This window comes from Citrus sinensis, chromosome 7 (genome assembly GCF_022201045.2).
Source record: "Citrus sinensis cultivar Valencia sweet orange chromosome 7, DVS_A1.0, whole genome shotgun sequence".
In the NCBI taxonomy this organism is placed as follows: domain Eukaryota; kingdom Viridiplantae; phylum Streptophyta; class Magnoliopsida; order Sapindales; family Rutaceae; genus Citrus; species Citrus sinensis.
The window spans coordinates 15,570,332-15,594,798 of record NC_068562.1 but is presented as its reverse complement, the minus strand read 5'-3'; the positions used below and the strand labels follow the sequence as shown (position 1 = coordinate 15,594,798).

Below are 24,467 nucleotides of genomic sequence, written 5' to 3'. Positions count from 1 at the left end.
ACAAACAAAAATTTAAATAATTTTTCCCTACAAGATTGGTAAGAGGCCACGAGGGGCAATTGGTCCCTTGACCTCAACTGGACTATCCTAATTTTCGAACACAACTGTCTTTTAGTTTATTTACAATAGTGAAGGATAATAAAATGGATTGATCTTTCACGTCTTTCTTGCTTGTGTGAAAAGCCAAAAATACATATGATGTTAGTTAGCTACTCAATTTGTATTTTACACACTTCATCATAGTAGCATTACTTGAGAATTAACTTGCCAAAAAGCAAAAGTAACAATTATATAATCCATGATTTTAGGGATAAATTCCAATTGTCCCACTAATCTTTAGATAAAGAGAACTCATCAACTTTGATTGTTGCAGAAGAAATGAAATGACGCAAAAATGAAGTTAGAATTACTCAACAAGATTAATAAGTTCTGTCTTCGCTAGCCTAAGATCAAGTCAATCTTATAGCAGTGAAGCGATATCTACATACCTAACTAGATAATTATAAATTGAAGAGCAGGCTTGAAAATTCCAATCCTTTATGATTTTATTCTCAAATTTCCATTCAATATATCGATCTTCATTGTACATATTTATTTACTTGGGACGAGAATTTGCGTGCATAATAATGATCTTTAAAATTCAATTATTAATATGTGACTAAAAACTTGCAGTATTACAGTACTGTTTGTTGTGTTCTAGATCTAGTCAATCTTGTGGCTTGAAAGATACAAAGAATAAGAAGAAACGAAAAGCAAATTAAGAAACCCAACATATAGATCGACTTAATAACAAAACTGGAACACATGATAATTAATTAAAGGGATTTCATAAGTAAAGGTAAAAGTGATAAGAACTTTAAAATTCTTCTGCTTGACTTAAAGAATAAAATAAAATTTCAAATCCAACATGTACTTAACGCAACAGGGGCCAGAAAGGGTATTGCCTTCCAACTCAACATAATGATTACAGCTCTTTCTATAGTGTGTGTGTGTGTGTGTTGGCTTAGCTTTTTGAGCATCCTGCTTATCTATATATATATCATATCTGTAGTTGATTCATTCCCTAAAGGACTAGTTATATAATCAAATAAAAATGACGGGTAGCAACGAAACCACAAAAGCGCAAGGGCAGGGCAATGAGGGTGATAAAACTTCGAATGCAAAAGGTAAGTTAATTAAGGAAATTCGCTGGCTGATATTAAGAATTTTTTATTTTTTTTTTTGGGTTGAATGAATTGTTAATTGCCGTACGTTCGATAATTGATGGACAGATCAGAAGATAAAAACTGATATTGATAGCGTCATGCAAGTTACGAGGTATATACTGAAGAATGATTGGAAAGATTTAGAAGAATACATAATGAGCAAGACTTCAAATACCTTGACCGACAAAATTACCGGTGGATTGTCCATTTTTGATCTTATTGTTAACTCAGATGCGCCCCCTATGTTTTTAGACAAGCTTGTATCAAAAGTCCATCAAAATTTCTTACAAGAATGGGTAAGTAATGAAGGCAATGCATGTATGGTGCATGCTGCTACTGGTGGAAAGTCAAAGTTGATCGAAATCCTTATGCGTTACAACGCAAATTTGCCAAACGTAAGGGACAAATCAAAATTACTTCCTATTCATAAAGCAGCGCAACTTGGCCAAAGGGACACTGTTCGTTATCTACTCTCAAAGACTACAGAACACTTGGATGGCCATGATTGGAGTACCCTGCTTAAAGATCTGATTAATTGTAATCTCTTTGGTAAGTATTACAGTGTAGAACCCTATATAGTAATTTTACAATAAGGGATTCTTTATTTTTTTAAAGTAAATGATAAGTTAAAAGAAAAAAAAAATACAAATTCTAATGCAATATTTTGTCTTATAGTGTGTTGAATTTTTTTAATCTTTTAGCATAATCATGGCTTTAATATGATCGGCAATTATTGATTGGAAGCTCACTATATATATATATGTGTGTGTGTGTGTGTGTCTCTCTCTCTCTCTATATATATATATTTGCTCATTTTAACAAAATAATGATACTACTAAAATATAAAAAAAGAATAAATTTCAATACGTTGGAGTTTTTTTTTATGTTAGGGTATTGAGATCTATATTTTCTTATATTTTAGTGGCTTACTCACTTTATTAAAATGAGAATATTCTCATTATGTATGTATAAATTAAAGTTTGGACCTTTTTTTTTGTTATCATTTTACAATACTGTAGAATTCGTTTCAATAATATAAACTCATCATGCATTTTAATGAAGTACAAAATTCATCTATTGAAAAATTTTCATATATATATGTGTGTGTGTGTGTTAAGTGGGGGAATGACTTTTACAATATTTTAAAATCATTTACAACATTGTAAAAGTCTTTCCTGTACTAAAATACGGAATTTTCGTATTGGAAAATTTTCGTGTACATATAAATTTGTACAGACATCCGCTTTTATAACTTTGTAAATACCGAGTCCACAGGTAATTTTGTGCAAACATATAGGTATGTACATATTAAGCAATTTAATTCATTGTATTCTTTTACAGATATAGCTCTTAATTTATTGAAGGAATATCCAGAGATAGCTCGTGGAGAAATTGCTGACACTGGAAAAATTTTAGAGTTATTGAGTAAAAGGCCTAAGGCGTTTGCAAGCGGGAGCCGACTTGGATTCTGGAAAGGCTTACTGTATCGATGTTCGCCTTGTTCAAAACCTTTTCTAATTAAAGTTGCTCTACTTTTTTATTTGGTTCAATTACATCTAAGTAGACATATTAAAAACTAAAAAACAGAACAATGATAAACCACAACCTTTTTGTGCAAACTATATAACATAATTAGATTGATGGAATAAAAATATGAAAGTGTGATGATAAAAAAAATTAACTTGTGGGTCATGTGACATATCTCTCCATAAATTATAATATGTCTTTAAATTGTAATAATTTAAATGCTATATCAATTTATTAAAATAATTAAAATAAAGAGTTTGTACCTTTAACATTACTTAATTAGAAAATCTCATATTACTTAGATTGGAATTTTCTATGTCCTATAGTTTAACACATGTGAACCGATACAAAAATTAAAACATATATTGAGGTCTTTTGGATAATTTCACCAGTAAAATCATTTAGGCTCAAAGCTTACAATAATACAGGTTAATTTAAAATAAATCTAGCTTATCTAAGTTTTCCAACTGACCTTCCTTTCTCTTTACTTTTGTGTATTTGAAGGGATTCCTGCACAAGAAGAGTATGGTCCTCACCCTCACCTTCACTCTGAGAATGCAGATGGAGACCTGGAGAAGCAGCTCAGTGAAACATCCCCTTTTGCATTTGGTTTGTATATCTCGTACTTCTATCTAAATCCTTATGAGCATTTTATGACATACCAAATTTTATTTTGATTCACACCATCTTACCATCCACTTTATGAATAACACATCATTTTTAGAAAAAAAAAATTAGGATAAAGTCACTCGGGATAAAAAAAGCAGAATAACATTTGAGATATCTAGTTTTTCATTAAGTCTGTGTATGTGTATGCTGAAGGAAAAATTTATTATCGTGAGGTATATCATATATGCTGATGGATAAATTTTTCATTCAGCTAATAACTTATTGTTTATTTTTACAGGTTCTTTGCATAAAAAATTAAAGACTGTGCTCTGGAACAGCCTCACGCGGATAGGTAATTAAGTATTGAAGACGTGCTCTTAAATAAATTGAGAAATTTTTTTATGAACATTAATATTGTTTAATTGTTAATAATTTAATTAGAGTTGAATATATGGATGGCAGCCCCGAGCATAAAATCGATACGTAATACAAAGTTAGCACATAAGCAAACACTTGAGATATTAAGGATCATATGTGTGGGAGCGGTAGATATTGCGACTGCAGCAAAAGAAACTGAAAATGTATTGAAGAAGCCCATGTTCACTGCTGCAAAATTTGGAATTTACGAGATTGTCATGGAAATTATTATCTCTTATTTCCCTTGGTCATTATCATTCAGTAATGAAGATGGAGATGACATATTCCATGCTGCAGTTAAACATCGCCAAGAAAATGTTTTTAATATCATATTTAATATGCCAAAAGCTCAGACATTTTTTGTGGCCGACATCGATGTAAAAGGGGTCAACATCTTGCACTCAGCTGCAAGGTCGGTACCTTCAAGTGAAGTCTCTGGTGCAGCATTGCAGATGCAGAGGGAGTTGCAATGGTTCAAGGTATATTAATTAGTTAATATATAATTCTAGTATATACATACCATTTTATATAATTAATCATGCAATTATATGTTAACTTGATTATATATGCTAACTCAGGCTGTGGAAAATTATGTTCATCCAACCTTACAAGATCAGTTAAATGATGAAGATAAAACACCAAGAGAGTTGTTCACTGAAGAACACAAGGGGTTAGTCAAAGAAGGTGAAAAATGGATGAAGGACACCGCTCAATCGTGCTCACTTGTTGATAGGTCCCAGTCAGAGACAGCCAATGATCACGCGTAGCACAAGTGATATTTTTCTAATTATGGCGAGAAAGGACCAAATAATTGTTGTTTTAGAATTCTCCATGCTTTTATTCATATTCTGGAGCTTATTTATAATAACAAGACTTTGGTTTCCATCCTACAACTACGGCTAAATAAACGAATAAAACAACTTAGCTAAGAATTTGAAGTAAATAACAATCTTAAAGGAACTATGTTTAAATATAAATTCTCCATCAATACGGCTTGATGTCGTAAAGCCTTCCCGCTGGATCCTTGAAGAGTCCTTGAAGGAGTCAAGAGATACGTCCACGTGATGCCCACCTCATGCATGGCTTGCATGGTTGCTTGCATGTGCCCATGCATATTCTTCATATTTGCTGTTGGGTTTTGCTTCTCGTTGGGACTTGCGTATGCTCTTATCATCACCCCCTCCTCGAAAAGAACCCTTGTCCCCAAGGTTTACTGAAGGAAACCGCTGATGGATCATTGTTGTGTCTTCCCCTGTTTCACTCTCAAGTTTTGTCGTTGCTGCAGATTCTTCATGTATGTTGTCTTCGTCTTCGGCTTCAAGGATTAACAACTGTGGTTTTGTGCACTTATGACCTGCAGTGAATTTATCATTACAATTAAAGCACAAGCCTTGAGCTCTTCGCCTTTGCATCTCCTCCCAAGAAAGCTTTTTAATTGGTACTGTTGGTGAAGCGCAGTTGTTGAAGATTTGTGGTGGCGGTGAGCGGCTGAAATCCGGTGATCTCACCAGCCTCTTCTGTCGTTGCAATTGTTCATCTCTCATTCTTGCCAAACTGATCGCTTCCTTAAGAGTTCTCGGTCTGAACAGCTGGATTTCCTCAGATATCTCAGGTTTCAATCCTCCCATGAATGTGCCGACAAGAGCCTTTTGAGTCCACCCTTGAACCCGGTTGCCAAGCCTCTCAAATTCTTTCTGGTAATCTCGAAGAGTGCCGGTTTGCTTGACCCTAGATAGCGCCTCGTCGAAGTCCTCGCAATCGGTTGGCCCAAACCTCGCCCATAGCTCCTCCATGAAGATTTCCCAAGTAACGTCTCGTCCTTCCTCTTGATAAGATTTCCTAAGCCACTGCCACCATTGGTTAGCTTCTCCCTCCAAGTGGAATGAAGCCAAGACAACTTTTTGGTCTTCTGTTGACCCTTGGTATTCGAAGAATTGATCGACGCGGTTGAACCACTCGGTGGGGTCGTTGCCGGCATAACGTGGGAACTCCAATTTTGCCACTCTTGATTGAAACTGCTGCCGTCTGCCATCCTTGTCTTCTCGGTTTGGTCGCGATGTTTCTATGTTGTTGTTGATGCTAGGTGCGTCTTTGGATGTATGGAAAGACTCTGCAAGTTTGCTCAAGGTTTCTTCAATGTGAGCCAACTTGTCGTTAACTCCTAACTCCATGCGCTGCATTTTATCTTGCATCTCCCCGAGCTCCGTTTCTACCCGTTCGATGCGTTCCTTGTTGGTTGTCATCCTTGCCTAGCTCTGATACCAATTGATAGGTCCCAGTCAGAGACAGCCAATGATCACGCGTAGTACAAGTGATATTTTTCTGCTTATGGCGAGAAAGGACCAAATAATTGTTGTTTTAGAATTCTCCATGCTTTTATTCATATTCTGGAGCTTATTTATAATAACAAGACTTTGGTTTCCATCCTACAACTACGGCTAAATAAACGAATAAAACAACTGAGCTAAGAATTCGAAGTAAATAACAATCTTAAAGGAACTATGTTTAAATATAAATTCTCCATCAATACGGCTTGATGTCGTAAAGCCTTCCCGCTGGATCCTTGAAGAGTCCTTGAAGGAGTCAAGACATACGTCCACGTGATGCCCACCTCATGCATGGCTTGCATGGTTGCTTGCATGTGCCCATGCATATTCTTCATATTTGCTGTTGGGTTTTGCTTCTCGTTGGGACTTGCGTATGCTCTTATCACTTGTAGCTACACTCGTAATCACAATAGCCTTTGCTGCAGCTATCACCGTACCAGGTGACAGCGACAGTAGAGGAATGCCCAATTACTTGCATGAACCATCTTTCACAATTTTTGGAATTTCAAACGCCCTTGCACTCTTTTCATCTGTGTGTTTCGGTGTTGATGTTCCTGGGCATCCTCACTTCACGTTTCTCAGAAGAAGATTTTCTCGTGTCCCTGCCCAAAAAATTAATCATTGGCCTCATCACCTTGTTCTTTTCAATTGCAAGCTTGATGGTTGCATTTGCTGCGACAGTCTACATAGTTCAGTTTCATCAATGGAAATGGGTCATTATTCCAATGGGTCTGCTTGGTTGTCTACCTGTCTACTTATTTGCAACCCTACAGTTTCGACTATTGGTTGAAGTGCTTTTTTCCACTTACGGCCCCGGTATTTTTAAGCCACTAAACTATTTAAGAATGTAACTTTCAATTCGAGACAATTGGTGTTGTTATTATAATTATTTTAATGTTAAGAAGAAGCTCGCTACCTAGTGCGAGGTCTCGTCTAATAAGAAATTCAAATAAAACTCTAATGACTAATAGCACCCTTTTTTTATTTATTTATGGAATAATAAATTCCTATCTGTTAGCTTTTTATTTTTCTAATTTTTCCTTTGCTGCTGACCTTTTCATGTCGTCATAATTCATAACCTCTAGTTCTCTGGGTGGATATTTCAATCTTGTTGATCGTTCATAATTCGAACCCTCCTGCGCTATTAATGTTTGTTTCCAACAAGAAACAATTAGTTCAGTTTCATAGATGTAATTGATCCCATCTCATCAAATTGATATTGAGAAACAGAAATCTGTTTTTGTCCATACCATAAAAATATGTGGGGACGAAGGCAAGAGAGTGGCTTAGTGGTCTTAACCACACACAAAGGACAAGACTTTCATCATCCACGCATTCTAGCGAGCTTGCTTATCTCTTGCTGCATTGGTTTATCTGTTTTCTAGTTTCTACAATACCATTAACGCTAGCTACCAAAGATGTATGTCTTCCTGATTATAAGATTCAATATTAGCATCAATATTTGTGGAACAATAAATAAATAATTAAGCCAACGAAATCTCAGTACTGGATTTATTTTTCAAATTTCTTTCTTGAGCAATATATAAGCCTATTTATGCTTAAGGTTTATAATTGTGTTCGATTTCTTTGTTTGGTTGCGCTTGGTTAAGATGGTAATTATTGTTGAGTCCTTCTGAGTGACACATGGATAATGAGAGAAATTTTATTTTTTCAGGAGAAAAAGATAAGGGACGTGAGAACAGAAAATACAAACTCATGAATTCCAACAGTCAAAAACATTAGCAACTAAATGAAATTGAGAACTCAAAGCTATAAATGAAGAATGTGGTAACTAATAAGCCTAGCCGGTGCCACCAAGGACACTCTTGAGCTTCTTCACTGTAGCATCGTCAAGGAAATTGGTCTGCTCCACCAATTTGGGTAGGTTTATATAGAGCTTGTACATAAGTGGGTTTTGCTGCAATTTCCAGAAATGTACATGGAGGATTTTAATAAGTCAAAAAAAAAAATAAAACAAAACATTTGATTGTGTTTGAGCTAAGTGAGTGCAGGAAACAGATTTGATTAGGGTATATGGTATGGTGAGTATATGAGTGGTGACTGATGATTCTTCGGCATGGAAAGAGTTCAGACAACCGACAGTGTGAAACTGACAATTGAATGATAATTGTAAGTTATGCCTCCAAAATCAAGTTTAATGTTCGAAGTGGTCTCAAATATGGGTGACAGGTTGAATCATTGGTCATCAGTGGCTGGGAAATGTTATATTTCAAATACACCTGGAGAAAGCTGAGGGAAAGGTCCCGGGACAGGCTGCCAAGGTAGTGCTCACCAAGGAAACAACAAGCAGTGTGGGCGATGGCGATGCAGTAAATTAATGAGATTTTAGTTAAAAACTTTCTTTAGTCAATGTATACGATTAACTGAGGCAGCAGAGCAGGACTATGAGAAAATAGAAGCTAATTAAAAAAATTGCACAACTTTCAGATGGTGGGTAGTTTTGCTGTGATCGAAGTAATTCCTTGTTTGCGTGGTTTCGCGCAGTACAGGTTCTAATCTAGAGAATTACATTTTTCCATTGCTTTCTGTTAGGAAATTGGTGGGTGAAGCAGGATCACAGCTAAAGTAAAATTGGAAGAAAATAAAGAACAAGCACAAAAGAGGACACCAGAAATTACGTGGTTCGGCTTTTAGCCTACGTCCACGGGCGAAGACAGAGGGAAATATTTTACTAGTGAAAAGAAGTTACAAGTATTGTAATATTTTAACTCATTACCCAAAACTCCAATACACCCAAACTCTCAAATCACTATAACAAGAGCTTGTAATTTTAAGCTCTCTAAACTCTCTCTCAAAATGCCTTTCACAAATTTTTGGATGCGCAAATCGAAATGGGAGCTCTCCCCTTTTATAGCCAAAATTGGCTATTAAAATAATTTTTTTTTTTCACCGCCATTGAATGTCAAAGTTTCTTCTCTTTCCTTCTTCAAGAAATGCTGCTGCTGCTACCAACTTTCTTCTTCTTTGAACAACATTATACTGACCATCTAGATGGCTGTTTCATCTAGATGGCCACCTTATTTGACATTTCTCCCACTTGGAGATTAGATTGAGAATCAATCAATCTCCACACCATCCTTTCTGCTTCGCCATAATCATGTTGCCTACGTTTCTGCTAGGCCACAAGAGGATCTACTCCAGATAAACTTATCAGTATTTATCGGCTTGGTCAAAACATCTGCTAGGTTCTCTTTGGTATGGATTTTCTGTAAATCCACACTTCCATCTTCCACTACTTCTCGAACGAAGTGATACTGGACTCCTATGTGCTTTGTCCTGGAATGAAAGGCTGGATTCCTTGCAATGTGCAAGGCACTCTGACTGTCACAAAACACAGGAATTTTCTCTTGTCCGTGCCCGAGCTCCTCCAATAACCTTTGTATCCAAATAGCTTCCTTGCAAGCTTGTGTAGCTACCATGTACTCTGCTTCTGTTGTAGATAAAGCCACAACGGTCTGCAGTTTCGAAACCCAGCTTACAGCTGCTCCTGCAAGTGTAAACATATCCCCTGACAGTAAACTCTGATCCTCCATAACATAATGCAACATCTGAGGTTCTTCTAATGTATTTTAGAATCCTCTTCACAACTATCCAATGCTCTCCACCAGGATTTGCCATGTATCGACTGACTGCTCTCACTGCTTGTGCAATGTCCGGTCTTGTACATATCATAGCGAACATTAAACTTCCCACTGCTGATGCATACGGTACTCGAGACATCTCCTTCCTCTCCACTTCATTGCTAGGACACATACTTGAGGATAATTAGAAATTAACAGGAAGTGGGGTAGAAATTGACTTACAATCTTGTATGTTGAAGCGTCGCAAGATTTTCTTCAAGTAATTTTTCTGCGAAAGCCAAATCTTCCTGTTATTTCTGTCTCGGTGTATTTGCATCCCTAGAATCTTGTTTGCTGGTCTCAAGCCCTTCATTTCAAACTCCCTAGCCAACTGTGCCTTCAATTCTTGGATTCGATCTTTGTTGGGACCTGCTACCAACATGTCATCCACATACAACAGCAAAATAATGAAATCATTATCTTCAAACCTCTTGTAATATGCACAATGGTCTGAACTAAGTCTGTTGTATCCAAGGCTCATTATGAATGAATCAAATCTCTTATACCAACACATCGGCACCTGTTTGAGACCGTAAAGAGATTTGTTCAACCTGCAAACCAAGTTCTCCTTTCCTGTTTCTGCAAAACCTTCTGGTTGGAGCATATATATTTCTTCTTCAAGTTCTCCATGAAGAAATGCAGTTTTCACATCTAATTGCTCAAGATGTAGGTCAAATGTAGCACACATCGCCAAGACTATTCTGACTGTTGTGAGTCGAACCATTAGAGAAAATATTTCGTTGAAGTCAATACATTCTTTCTGAGCATATCCTTTCACCACCAATCTTGCACGATACCGCTCTACTTGGTCATTTCCATCACGCTTGACCTTGTAGACCCATTTGTTTCCAATGGCTTTTCTTCTACGTGGTAGTGGTACAAGTTTCCATGTCTTGTTCTTGTGTAGAGCTTCAATTTCTTCCTACATTGCTGTCATCCACAAAGCAATATCTGAGCTTTCTAAAGCTACATGGAAAGTTGAAGGCTCTCTATCCTCTGTTAGAAGACAGTATGCAACGTTGATCTCTGTGACATACTCCGAGTGCCACGCCGGCGGTCGTCTCTCACGAGTTGACCGACGAACTTTTGGAGCCTCAGACTCGACTAGTTCTTGTTCTTCGTGCTCTGGTGCTGCTTCCGAAGAATCTGAATCTTCTGGATTATTTTCGACATATACCGGTACAGTCTCTGACTTTTCTTTTGTAGTGCCACCATCCTCATCTCTCCTTTGCAGTTGATCTTCTACAAAGATAACATCTCTGCTGATGACAATCTTGTGGGCAGTGGGGTCCCACAGAAGATACCCCTTTACTCCATCAGCATACCCCAAGAAGATACATCTTCTAGATTTTGCATCTAGCTTTGTTCTTTCTTAGGCATTGTACATCACGTACATAGGACATCCAAATGCATGTAGGTAAGAATAATCAACTGGCTTTCCAGTCCACATCTCCATCGCCGTCTTCAACCCAATAGCTATAGATGGCGACCGATTTACTATATAACAGGCAGTTTTGGCTGCTTCTGCCCAGAATGAATTGGGTAGACCAGCAGTCCTCAACACAGCTCTTATTCTTTCTGTAAGAGTTCTGTTCGTCCGCTCTGCCACTCCATTTTGTTGAGGAGTGTATGCCACCGTGAACTGCCTCTGAATACCTTCTTGCTTACAGAAAGCAAGAAACTCGCCGTCTGTATATTCTCCACCATTATCTGTCCTCAAGCACTTGATCTTTTTACCAGATTCAAGTTCCACCCGCGCTTTGTATTCTTTAAACACAGGAAATACATCTGACTTTTTCTTAATTGGATACACCCAACATCTTCTGGAATAATCATCAATGAAAGTCACCATGTACTTTGCACCTCCCATGGATATATCCGGTGATTCCCAAACATCAGAATGAATCAAGTCTAGAATGCATTTACTTCTAACAATAGATCTACTGAATTTTAATCTATGCTGCTTACTTATAACACAATGCTCGCAAAATGGTAAACTTATCGATTTGAGCCCCGGAAGCAATTTTCGCTCAGAGAGAATCTTCAAGCCTTGTTCTGACATGTGGCTGAGTTTGAGATGCCACATCATCGTTGATTCTTCTCCATTTGACGCGACACACGCATCAGCCTCCTGTAGTGTTTCTCCTTTAAGCATGAATAGATTAGCACCGATCTTCTCTGCCTTCATCAATACAAGCGCGCCTTTAACGATCTTCATAATTCCATTCTCCACATAAGTTTTGCACCCATGATTGTCTATTTGTCCCAAAGACAATAGATTTTTCTTCAGACCGTTGACATGTCGTACCTCTCCAATTGTGCGAATTGTACCATCAAACATTTTTATTTTGATAGTACCAATACCAGCGATCTCCAAGGCATGATCGTTACCCATATATACAGATCCTCCTGAGATAGGTTCATATGTGTGGAACCATTCTCTCCTAGAGGTCATGTGCCAGGTAGCTCCTGAGTATATAAGCCAGACATCAGAAAGTCATTTTCTGCCTTCTGAAACAGTTGTTGCCTCACTGTAGAGAATTTCGCCATCATCCGAGGTACTTGCTACACACCCCTGAGCATTTGATGACTCAGGTTCTTTGTCCTCTCTTCTCTTCTGGTTACTCCAACACTCTTTCTTGACGTGCCCTTTCTTGCCACAGTTGTAGCATTTAACATTCTTTTTACTTCTGGATTTTGATCTACCATGATTTTGACTCCCACTGGGGCCACGTTCCGTTGATCTCCCTCTCGTCACCGATAGTGCTTCTGCTTGCTGCGAACTTGCTTGTCTGTTTTCCTTATTTTTCCGCCTGCTCTCCTCATTTAATACGGAGGCTGCAACATCGTCGAAAACTAGACTCTCCACTGGATTGTTGTTCGTTAGGTTGATGATGAGTTGATCATACGAATCTGGTAGACTTTGAAGTAGAAGCTCTGCACGTTCATTCTCCTCTATATTATGACCCAACGTTGTAAGTTGTGAAAATAGAGTCTTCAAGGTGTTGATGTGGTCGGTCACCATTGTAGATTCCGCCATTCGAAGAGTATAGAGTTTCCTCTTCAAGAAGATTTTGTTGTGTAGTGACTTGGCCTCATACAATTTTGTGAGAGTATCCCATATTTTCTTCGCCGTATTTTTCTCTGCCACACTGGATAATACTCCATCCGCAAGTGCCAAGTGTAGATCAGAAATGGCGTTGCCGTCTACCTCGTTCCACTTATCATCAGTTATCTCCATGGGCCTTTCTCTAATTGCTGCCAAACAATTATTTTTCCTCAATACAGCTTTCATCTTCATTTTCCATAACGAAAAATTATTTTCGTTAAACTTCTCAATTTCATACTTTGCCGCCATTTTGTTGATAAATACTGCACACAAGCTAGTATACCACCTTCAATAGTTGTGAGTATGTGTGAGAATGCACACCAGAAAAGATCCCAGGAAAAACTGGAGGGGTCACAATGGTCCCACTTAAAACCCAGACTCCTTAAGCTTTTATCGCCTTTGTCACAGAACTTTCCTAGACATGTACAAAACCACAGTTGCTTTACTCACACCACTATTCCCTGCTTTGCACCGCCAAATTCTTGGATCGCTTCCACCGTTTCATGTGAATAGTACCGTATATGTGAACAGTACCGTATACGTGAACAATACCGTATATGTGAGCAAAATCGTATACGTGAACAGTACCGTATACGTGAATAGTATCGTATACGTGTATAGTGTCGTATACGTGAATGGTACCCCTTACGTGAACAGTTCCTGACTCCAAAAAATACAACCAATAGCTCTGATACCACTGTTAGGAAATTGGTGGGTGAAGCAGGACCGCAGCTAAAGTAAAATTGGAAGAAAATAAAGAACAAGCACAAAAGAGGACACCAGAAATTACGTGGTTCGGCTTTTAGCCTACGTCCACGGGCGAAGACAGAAGGGAATATTTTACTAGTGAAAAGGAGTTACAAGTATTGTAGTATTTTAACTCATTACCCAAAATCCCAATACACCCAAACTCTCAAATCACTATAACAAGAGCTTATAATTTTAAGGTCTCTAAACTCTCTCTCAAAATGCCTTTCACAAATTTTTGGATGCGCAAATCGAAATGGGAGCTCTCCCCTTTTATAGCCAAAATTGGCTATTAAAATAATTTTTTTTTTCACCGCCATTGAATGTCAAAGTTTCTTCTCTTTCCTTCTTCAAGAAATGCTGCTGCTGCTACCAACTTTCTTCTTCTTTGAACAACATTATACTGACCATCTAGATGGCTGCTTCATCTAGATGGCCACCTTATTTGACACTTTCAATGGATATCTATTGAGTTGCACTTTCATATCTAGATTGAAGCACAAAGAGAAGCATAGTTGAAGGGAAAGAAATCGAGGGTGGGAAATGCTATAAATGCAACAGAGGTATTCTACCATTTGTCATCATATTTGAAGTTGTGTGACTTGTGTCCTCATTTAGAATAATAATATATAGCCTTTCCTAGGCAGCACTGGAGAAAGTTATTGTCGCTGGTGGTGCATGCACGCTGGGGCTGCTTGTAGTGAAAGCTTATGGCATCAGAGATACTCTTGACAATGATGGGCAATAGGTTGTAAATGCATGCATTGCTAAATCTGCATCGCTACTGTTTTATTGCCTAGCATGAACTAAACTTTGATATAGTTAGGTGTTAAACAAGCTTAATGATCATTGGACTCATATATGTGTGCTGCTTAGAATCTGATGTAGCATTTTATTTTGATTTTATTTATTACAAATTTCTATTTTAGTTGATCACCCATTTAGTAGATACTAGCTAAGAAAGAACTTAAAAAAAGTCTGACTTGGTGGAACAGATATAGATAATACATGATTTTAGATTGGATTTCCTAAGTTGAGTCAATCTTAATTTGAAGAAGGTCATACTTAATCTAATATTCACTACTAGAAAAATGTAAAACAATGACCTATATGTTATGATGATTTTCTTAACAACCATCATTAAAAATATTTAATAACGGTTATTACATGAACGATCATAATATTTAACATTTATAATGACGATTTTATTAAATAACAGTTATTAAATGTAAAGTTAAAATGTAGCTTTATTTTTTATGATAGTTCTATATAAAAACAATCATTAAAAGTGTAGTATTTATAATGACGGTTTTATTATATAACGGTCATTAAAATATGACCTTACTTTTAAAGAAAATGAGATTCATGAGATTCACACCACACTTTGCACGAGTTAATTGCGCCCGGCACACCTCCATACTTCAAAAATTATCTCAATACCCTAAAATTTGTTTTTGCCAAAATTTTCATCGATACCCTTTAAAAACTGATAGGAAATTACTAATTTATCCTCATTTTAAAACATTTCAACTCAACGAACGGCACCTCTCCACCTTCTACTGAAGCAAACAAACACTCATCTGCTGCAATTCCTTCCATTATCAAACTCAAACAAACAAACACTGCAATTCCCTCACCGGCATCACCTCTACCGAAACAAACATTCATTCTCCATACATGGTAAATCGAACTTCAACGCGAGCAAACTGAGCCTGAGAAGGGGAAGCTGCCACAACTGAGAAAGAGAAGCCTAATTCGTCGCTACATAATCGCCGGCAAGAGTTGATCCTTTACTGCAAAATTGTCATAATTTAACTAGTTGAGGTAAGTAATTCTCTATAAATAGTTTTCTTGTTGATATTTAGGGGAAAAAAAAAACAAAAAGTTAGGGTTTATATAGAAAAAATAGATTAATTAGTTGCGGGTCTCTCATTACATGTTCAAAAATAAATTTCTAGTTGTTTTGCTGCATGCAAATTGTGAAAAATTGATGGATTGTGCCGATTATAATTTTGTTATGTAACACACGATTTGGTCGTGTAAGGTTATGTAAGATTCAAGGTTGTGTATTACACGACCTCAAAATTACACAACTTTTTTCACTATTGTTAATTCATTATAATAACTTAGTTGTTTAAAGACTTAATTTTTGCTAAGAATTTATATTTGTTGCTATGCAAAAAATGTCAACAAAAAGTATTCAAGAAAAAATGAAACGTGGCAAACCGAAAGTGAAAATTACTAATTTGTCATCGTTAGAACCAATAAGAATAATGTGAAGGTTCATTTTGTTATTATTTTTAACTACGTACAAATTGTGTAAAGTTATTAATATTTGCTGATGTGCAGATTCTGACAACATTTGATGATAACCCGAGTATTGCCACACTTGCGACTGTGTTTTCAACCAGCCTTTGATTAAGAGTTGTTTCTAATTGATTTCATGGATTTATTATATGTAAGCATTCCTCATGTATGCATGTATGCTTCGGCAGAGGAAGAAAGCAGTTTGAAGATTAAAAAAAAACTTTTTAAATGGTTGTAATATGTTTAATTGCGATATCCATTAGTGTATCATATCCAAATATTGACATTGTAAACTGATAACTTTGTTTATTTATAATAATTAATCTCATCATTTCTCAAACTGTTGAATATGCAAATTTATTTTTTTGCTGTAATTTATGAACACGCGATTTGATCTACGTTCAAAAGTAATGCAGAGTAGGTTTCTAAACTCCATTCCACTAGCTACTTCCTCTAAGAAAAATTCCACATCATCATTGGTTTGAATTGTAACTGGTGGCACAGGATCAGATGTCTTAAGTTTGAACTTCATTGTGATTTCGAATTCCGAAGTATCTATATCAATAACTTCAGTTATCTTCTCCACCAATTCGGCATATGTTGTCGATTGTGGTATCATTATCCCTTTAGTCTTGGAATCTTTGAACTTATACTCGTCATTTTGCTCAATCCATTCACCATTGAAGAAAATAGGCACACGTACCAAAACCACATATGACGACACAATAAAAACAATAATATCAAATTTCATATACAAGTAAGTACACGACCTACACGACTATAATACTTACACGACTTACACGACTATATTTCTTACATGGCCTACACGACTTACACGACTATATTACTTACACGACCTACATGACTAACTATATGACGTACGCGATATCAAAAGAATGCACGACGCGAAACATTTTCGCCATAAATAAGTTATATTGCTGAAAAAAATAATTAAACAACCTACATTGCATATATTTCTACATATGAGAAAAAATGGTGAAAATAAAACATTGTAATGTGAGGAAAATTTCTAAATTTTCCTAAAAATTAAAAAATTCAAAACCCAACAACATTAACATACTTTATTGGGTTGTTTAATAAGCAATGCACCTTTAAAGAAAGAGTGGATGTTAAAGAAATAAATACATAATTGTATTTGTGTAAGAAGTTATGAGAGATTTTGAGAGATTCTAAGTGATTTTGAAAGAATCGGCAGTAAAAATAGAGTTGGGTGAAAGAAATGAGGAAAGAAATATGAAGACAATTCATTGAGTGAATTTGATGCATTCATTAAGGGTATTTCCAACTTTACTCACATTTGTTAGGGTATCCATGAAAACAAAAAAGGGAGGGGGTATTTAAATAATTTTGAAACTATTAAAGGTTATTTAATTAAAAACCCCCGCTTTGCACCACATATAGCACCGAACGGTGCGTTTTGAAATAAATATAAATAGTCACTGTGAATTGATAATTTTGACACGTGCAACACACATGCGCTCTCTCGTTCTCTCCCTCCAACGACACAAACTCCCTTTTCTCTCCCCTCCAGATCGAGCAACCGTGGGTTATTTTCTCTCAATCTCCCCTCCAAATCCAACGGCCGTCGGTCGCTCTTTCACCCCTCAAATCCACAGCAGCCATGGGTTACTCTCTCTCATCCCCCCAAATTCACAGCAGCTGTAGGTTACTTTCTCTCATCAAAACTCAACAATTCGCCAACCAAATTTGCCCAGTTAAAACAAACCAAATTTGCCTAGTTAAAAAAATAATTAGCAATCAAGAAATCATGCCAACAAAATTTACCCAGTTGAGAATCAAAAAATCAAGCCAACCAAATTTGCCCAATAATTTGCTTCATCACGAATGAAAAATTCAAGCCAACTAAATTTGCAACAAATCGCCAACAAATTTCCCTAGTTAAAACAAACCAAATTTGCCTAGTTAAAACAATAATCAAGAATCAAGAAATCATGCCAACAAAATTTGCCCAGTTGAGAATTAAAAAATTCAAGCCAACCAAATTGAACATGTATATGGAACAAAAAAATTGCAGAATTAGAGAGGGGATATGAGAGAGAGTAACCTACAGAATTGAGTATGTTATATGAAATTTGTGGTTATTATTATAAATTTATATAGTAAACATTTGTGATTTTAAATACGGAAACCCACCAAAAATCCGTCGGGTACCATTGCGGGTTTGGTAATTGTTAAAACCCACTGCCGGTGAATTTTTTTAAAAAAATTAAAATTCACTGCGGGTGGATTTGGTAATTTAAATTTTGTGCAGATTTGAGTTTGGTAATGACAAATCCACTGAGAGCGATGCCCATTGCCATCCCTAAAGACAAGTGTGTATGTGGTATGCACTTGCGTTTGAGCAAGACGCGTGTGTGTGTGTTTTAAAGCTACAGTAAGTTCTTTTAAACTGTGGTCCTAATTGGTGTGAGCATATCAGTGTTGTCCTTTTAATGACGGTTTTATTATACTTTGGCAGAAAATTTTAAATTTTATGAAATTAAAATTGTAATTTTTTTGGGATAAAAATTGTGTCATATGTTATTAACGGTATTTTTTATCACAGCTTAAGAGAAGTGATAATTTATTAATTTAAAAAATAAAAATTTACGCAATTTTAGCTTCCTCAATTTAAAATTTAAATTATTAAATTTGTATGAAAGAAAAAAAATTACTAAATGCAATCAAATCCAAAACCAATCTAAATTAGTGAACTTTATTATCCATAAAAATAACCAAAAGTACAAAAGCATACAATTCAAACTTTACACTAGTTAATTAATATTCCAAAGTCAAGCCAATATCGATGCAGATTTTCCAGCAGCAAAATCCAGGCCCCAGAATCAAGTAACATGATTCCCATTTCATCAATGGAAAGCATTCAGTGAAAAATAAGTATTTACACATGAAAATAGTAGAATATGAAAATATTCGGTGAAGAATAAGGCGAGACCCTTTTTTTCTGTTCTCTCAAGTGACATTAAAAAGGATTAAAGAAATTTACACGAACAAAACAAATAAAAATGAAAATTATACAGTACCATCAGTTGTGTACAACACCTACCATATAAACAAAGCATCCACAGCAATCTCTGCATTCTGTATTTTCCCGTCGTGAATACCAATATTCTGTAGTACCAAGTCTTCAAGCCGTGCTTTTATAGCCAACAAAGCTAATGATAAATAAATAAAATTAAAATCAATAACTATAGCTGTAAGGCTTAGGCCAAATCTGATGTATATGTACTCAAGTTCATTATTCTTTAAGTTTTGTTCTCTTTAGCATGTCTTCTTACTGGTAACCATCGCATGCATTATTAAAGTTTAATACTATTTTGGATTAGAATATTCCAAGAATTTGAATGAATGCTGAAATTCTAACTCTTGCCTGCTCAGCCTAAGCAAACTTATCAATTAATGTTTGCACACCCAAAAAAGAGATTATAAAGAATAACAGGGATTAAAGAAAAACTAAATAAGCAATCCCTTGCTTGAAGATAAAAAGGCTGCTGAACAAACTATCCAAACTGAATCAGAGTTTCAGATCCTGCTTTAATATTTTCACTTTCTCCTTCCAAGGTATCTAGAATTAGAGAGTTTAATCTCTATTCTCTCATTGTGTGTGTATATATAGACAGTTGGGATCTAATAAAAATGCCCCACTTTGATTCAAATTTAATGACCCATAAAATCTGTAGAGATAGTGAATTATACCATATACAAATTTAAAAAAAAAAAAAATTAAATCTAGAAGTTTAAATTGAGAACCTGCACTTTTAAGTCTTCAAAGCTCCGATTGGCATCTACATTTGTGTATTGAATGACGCTATGGTTAAAAAAAAAAAAATTAGTTGTGAAAGGCAAACTCAATGAGAACTGTTCATTGAAATGCTGCATTCTATTTTCCATAGGGTGATGAATTGATAAAACAAACCACCTGACAAAAATATTTTAAAGAAATCACTATAAAAACAAACCCCTGTCATTACCAAATTACCCTTACATCTACTACTTTTTGTACCATAAGCATGCTTTCCAAGTTTTAAAAGAAAGCTAAGCACACAAAAACCACACAACTGGCTGCCATCATCATTGAGAAATTTGCAAGTATCTTTTGAGGTTTTTAAAAAATGACCACAAATTGTTGAACTCTCTCTTGTATTGTTTTACATAATTTGCTACTATCGTACTCATTACAAATTAATTTGTAATATTGAAATACCAGTAAGAGTAGGAGATGCTTATCCCGCATTAATTTTCTAAACTAACTTCTTTTTATCATGCGACATGATTCCTATACACCTATTTTATATTTTATTTATCAATTATATTACTTAATAACATGATATACTAAACATTTGAATTATAAAGAGCCCCGTAGGGCTCTAAATCTAATACCATTGAGGCTTGAGCTACAATTACAAGGAGGGGCTCACCACAACAACTTGAGTTCTCTTTCTCATTAAACAGAATACACTTCTAAACCATGACAGAATTGAAAGCAATAAAGCATGTTAATAAAATCCCTCGCATTTCAGAATAAAAATAAACAGAACAAATTATAATGATTATGATAAAATTATATTCAATGACTAAATAATTGGTAACTTCAAAGTCTACAGATAACTAAATTACTCATGACAATTTAGAGATTCTCTCCACAAATTATTCAAGAAACTTTTGCAGATAATATTAATTAGAATTTGCGGTAATTTTTCAATATTCTTTTCATTCCTACTGAAGGATCAAGCATTACCAGCTACAATGCAAATGCAGGCTATTAACTGAGTGGCAACTTAACCATTTGTCACAAGTTCTACAAGACTTTTCAATCCAGAAGAGGGCTGAATTATAGACTAAAATTAAACCTATCATTAGAAGCCTAGGAACACTATTAACAAGATCTGTAATTTTCTTCAATGCTAAAACTGAAAAGTTCATCTGTACAGAGTTATCAGTCCTGACCATACTGTTCTACTCATCCTCTTCTCGCTCAATTTAGCCGATTAATAATAGGGCAGGTTTTAGAACACAAAAAATGTTTCTAAAATTTGATAAATGAGAAAATACTAATGAATTACTGTAATACTAAAACACAAGATTACCCATAAATGTAACAAAACTTTTAACAAACACATTGAATGCATAACACAGATCTAACAAATGGCCAAAAAAAAAAATCATTATGCAAGAGTTGGAACAGCATCCTATACTGTATGTAGATTTATAATCACAAATCAAATAAGAGAAACAATGAAACAAAATAATAATACTGCAAAAAGACCTGAAACCAAACAATGAAACAAAACAATAATGCTGCAAAAAGACTTGAAACCCAAAAAAATCATACTTAGGGTTTCAAAGAGATGAGAACCGTGAAGCTCGTGCCGAAAATAGTTGACATAACAACGAAGTTAACCATCACTCGCTAGAAATCAGTGAGAAATAGGTAAAGCTTGCCTGTGAATGAGTGTGGGTTTTTGGGATTCTCGGCGGCTAGGGTTTGGGTTATCGTCGACTGGTAAGGTTTTGGTTTCGATTTAGGACTGAATTCGATTCCTCCGTGGCAAAGAGAGACGACGACGGGCCAGCGCCGAGCCAATGACAGTGAGGGTTGTCATTGCCGGTGAGGAGCGAGCTACGTTCGAGAGAGAAGTCTAGAGTAGCGTGGAAGTGTATCCAACACTCGGAGATAAAAAGAGGTTGAAAGACAAATAGGGGTGTCAAACAACGTCGTTTCCCTTTTTTTTTTTTTTTTAATTATCAGCCATATATTTTAAATATGCAGTAAATATTTTTTAAATATATCACTTGTATATCTTAAATTAATAAAATATTTCTACCATCCACTAATCCGTTAACCACCGTTTGCAAGCGATGACATCATAAGGAAAATCTAATCTTTTTAAACACACGACATATCATTCCATTTACTTAGTAAAACATGACATGTCATATGATATATTGATAAAAATGATATGTCATCCCATTTATTGGATAATTATTAATAATTGCTAAAAAAAACTACTTTACAACTGAATCTACTCTAAAATTTAACCTAAATTTTTAAAAATTTACTCCTCCAAGCTCCAATTGAAATTTTTTATGGTATAATATGCATAATTATAAATTAAAATATTGTTAATAATTTTTTATGGTATAATATGAATATTTTTTATGGATAATTGTTAATAATAAGTACCATTAATAATTCATATTTTTTTAGTATTGAAAATTTACGTTAATTTTTTAGGTAAATTTATCTTTTTACTTCATTTTGAGTTTTAAGGACGAAATAGTGAATTTGCCACAATTCTGTTAACTTTCTAACCGAAGTTAACGGATTGGTGAACGACAAAAGTGTTTTGTCAACTTAGGGTATACGAGTGATACACTTGAAAAGTGTTGTAGCACGTTTCATACATGTGTCATTTAAAAGTATATGACTGATAATTTTCCTTTTTTTTGGGTTTTAATGTTGTTTTATTTAGGGTTATTATCATTTCACTACTTCAAAAATTAAAAAATATTAAATGATTATAAGAAATATTGTCCCCTATTATTTTTCTACTATATCTTTACAAAAATATCATTTTACTACTTTTCCGTTACAACCGTTAGTTGACTAGTTAGTTGACTAATAAAATACCAATTTTACCCTTCATGATTAAAAAAAAAAATACTTGAAGCTTATTTACAAAATCAACTCTTCCACATTTACTCGATCATCCAAGTTTCATTTCTAACATTATGATATAAAAATGGAATCATTAATAAGACAAATTTATAATTCATTTATAAAAATGGATACAAAATACTAACATAATTCTTTTTGTTGGAATTATGATATATGGCTTACAAATTCATCTTATTAATGATTCCATTTTTATATCCTAAATGTTGGAAATAAAACTTGGATGATCAAATAAATGTGGAAGAATTGATTTTGTAAATAAGTTTCAAGTTTTTTTTAATTATGAAGGGTAAAATTGGTATTTTGTTAGTCAACTAATTGATCAACCAATGGAAAAGTAGTAAAATAATATTTTTGTAAAGATATAGTAAGAAAATGATAGGGAACAATACTTCTTTTAATCATTTGATATTTTTCAATTTTTAAAGTAGTGAAATGATAATAACCATTTTATTTTTTATCTTTATCATTTAAAATTTTTATAATTTCAGTCAGACCTAAAGTCAAAATGAAATTAATCATAAGTTCTTGATAATATATATATATATATATCACTAGTAGGTCATAAATACTTGACAACAGTAAATTCTATCACATTTTTCTCATAAATTCTTGATAGAAAAAATTTCTATCACATGTATGTCATACTTATATGATATAAAGACTTTTGATAAAAAATTGTCATACGAGTAAATGTTATTATAGGTCATTTTTCTTGTAATGTATTTTGCTCGCAAGGCAATTTTCGTGGAATCTTACTCGTAAGAAATCATAATATTGCTTTAGGCACATTGTTTTGTAAAATCACACCCTTAAATTTTTACTTAGAGATATTGGAGAATGAACCTAAATCTTTGTAAAATTATGCCTTTTATACTTTATCAAAAACTCACTTTTTAGACATTTTACCTAAAAATGTTTGAGAATAGACTTATATCATTCTCTATATCATAACGCCTTTGACATTCTTTCGAAAACACGCCCGTTGTATATTTTATTATAAATGCTACTTAGATCATTCTTTTTTGGGCTTATTTTCTTGTGGGCTTTTTGGTTTTATTCAAATTTCGATAAGTATATTTGAATTTGTAATTGAAAGTTGAAACTACGGATTTTATTCCTTTTATAAATTTGTAATTGAAACTACATATTTTATTCCTTGTATAAAATAAAAATCTGTACATTTTAATCATTGCCTATAAACATTCCAATTATAATTTAGAAAATGATAAAGAATCCTAATAATGACAAAACAACGATTAAAAAAAAAGCCAAAGGTCAAACCGTACGGTGTTGTATCATTAATTAAAAAATGGGTAATTTTTAAAAACCTCTCCTGAAGTTTGGGTTTGTTGCAAGTAGATGGCGAGAATTTATTTATTTGTAAAAAACCCCCTACCGTCAGTTAACTTTAACATTGACCGTTAGTTGACTGTGCAAAGACAATATTACCCTTAACAACAGTTTATAGACGGAAATAACTAAAAAAAAATTAAAATTGTTGGCGCGAAAAGCACAAATCCTATTTTTTGACAATTTTATCCTTGTCAATTCTAAAGATTTACAATATCATAGGTAAAGATTATAACTATTTCATTTTCAAGTTCTTAATTTTATCTTTTTTGTAGGAACTTTAAGAAAATGTCAATAATTTAAAGATGATTTTTCAATTTTTTCAATTTTATCTTTCTTGTAGGAACTTTAAGAAAATATCAATAATTTAAAAAGGATAAAATAGCCAATAATTTTAATTTTTTTTTAGTTATTTCCGTTTACAAACTGTTGTTAAGGGTAATATTGTCTTTGCGTAGTCAACTAACGGTCAATGTTAAAGTTAACTGACGGTAGGGGATGTTTTACAAA

The 24,467-nt window shown here is 34.5% G+C and overlaps 1 protein-coding gene and 1 long non-coding RNA gene across 2 annotated transcripts; one reads left to right on the top strand and one right to left on the bottom strand.

Moving 5' to 3' along the window:
- Positions 1-1,093: 1,093 nt before the first annotated feature.
- LOC102622646 (uncharacterized) lies at positions 1,094-8,008 on the top strand. Its single transcript, XM_052431327.1, has 7 exons — positions 1,094-1,166; positions 1,272-1,754; positions 2,547-2,696; positions 3,237-3,341; positions 3,640-3,693; positions 3,804-4,237; positions 7,761-8,008. The coding sequence occupies exons 1-7, from the start codon at positions 1,094-1,096 to the stop codon at positions 7,803-7,805; spliced, it is 1,344 nt and encodes a 447-aa protein (XP_052287287.1). The 3' UTR covers positions 7,806-8,008.
- A 10,595-nt stretch (positions 8,009-18,603) lies between these two features.
- LOC107174600 (uncharacterized) lies at positions 18,604-21,617 on the bottom strand. Its single transcript, XR_003062754.2, has 3 exons — positions 21,261-21,617; positions 19,679-19,736; positions 18,604-19,083 (listed from the first exon to the last, which is right to left on the bottom strand). It is a non-coding gene; the product is annotated as an uncharacterized LOC107174600 (long non-coding RNA).
- Positions 21,618-24,467: the final 2,850 nt, after the last annotated feature.

What these genes read in the sequence shown, in the direction of transcription:
- LOC102622646 (XM_052431327.1), top strand. Translation starts at nt 1,094, where the DNA reads ATGACGGGTAGCAACGAAACCACAAAAGCGCAAGGGCAGGGCAATGAG. An exon ending in GAAAGGCTTACTGTATCGAT is followed by an intron (nt 2,697 to 3,236) that starts GTTCGCCTTGTT and finishes GTGTATTTGAAG; the next exon opens with GGATTCCTGCACAAGAAGAG. An exon ending in GAACAGCCTCACGCGGATAG is followed by an intron (nt 3,694 to 3,803) that starts GTAATTAAGTAT and finishes TATGGATGGCAG; the next exon opens with CCCCGAGCATAAAATCGATA.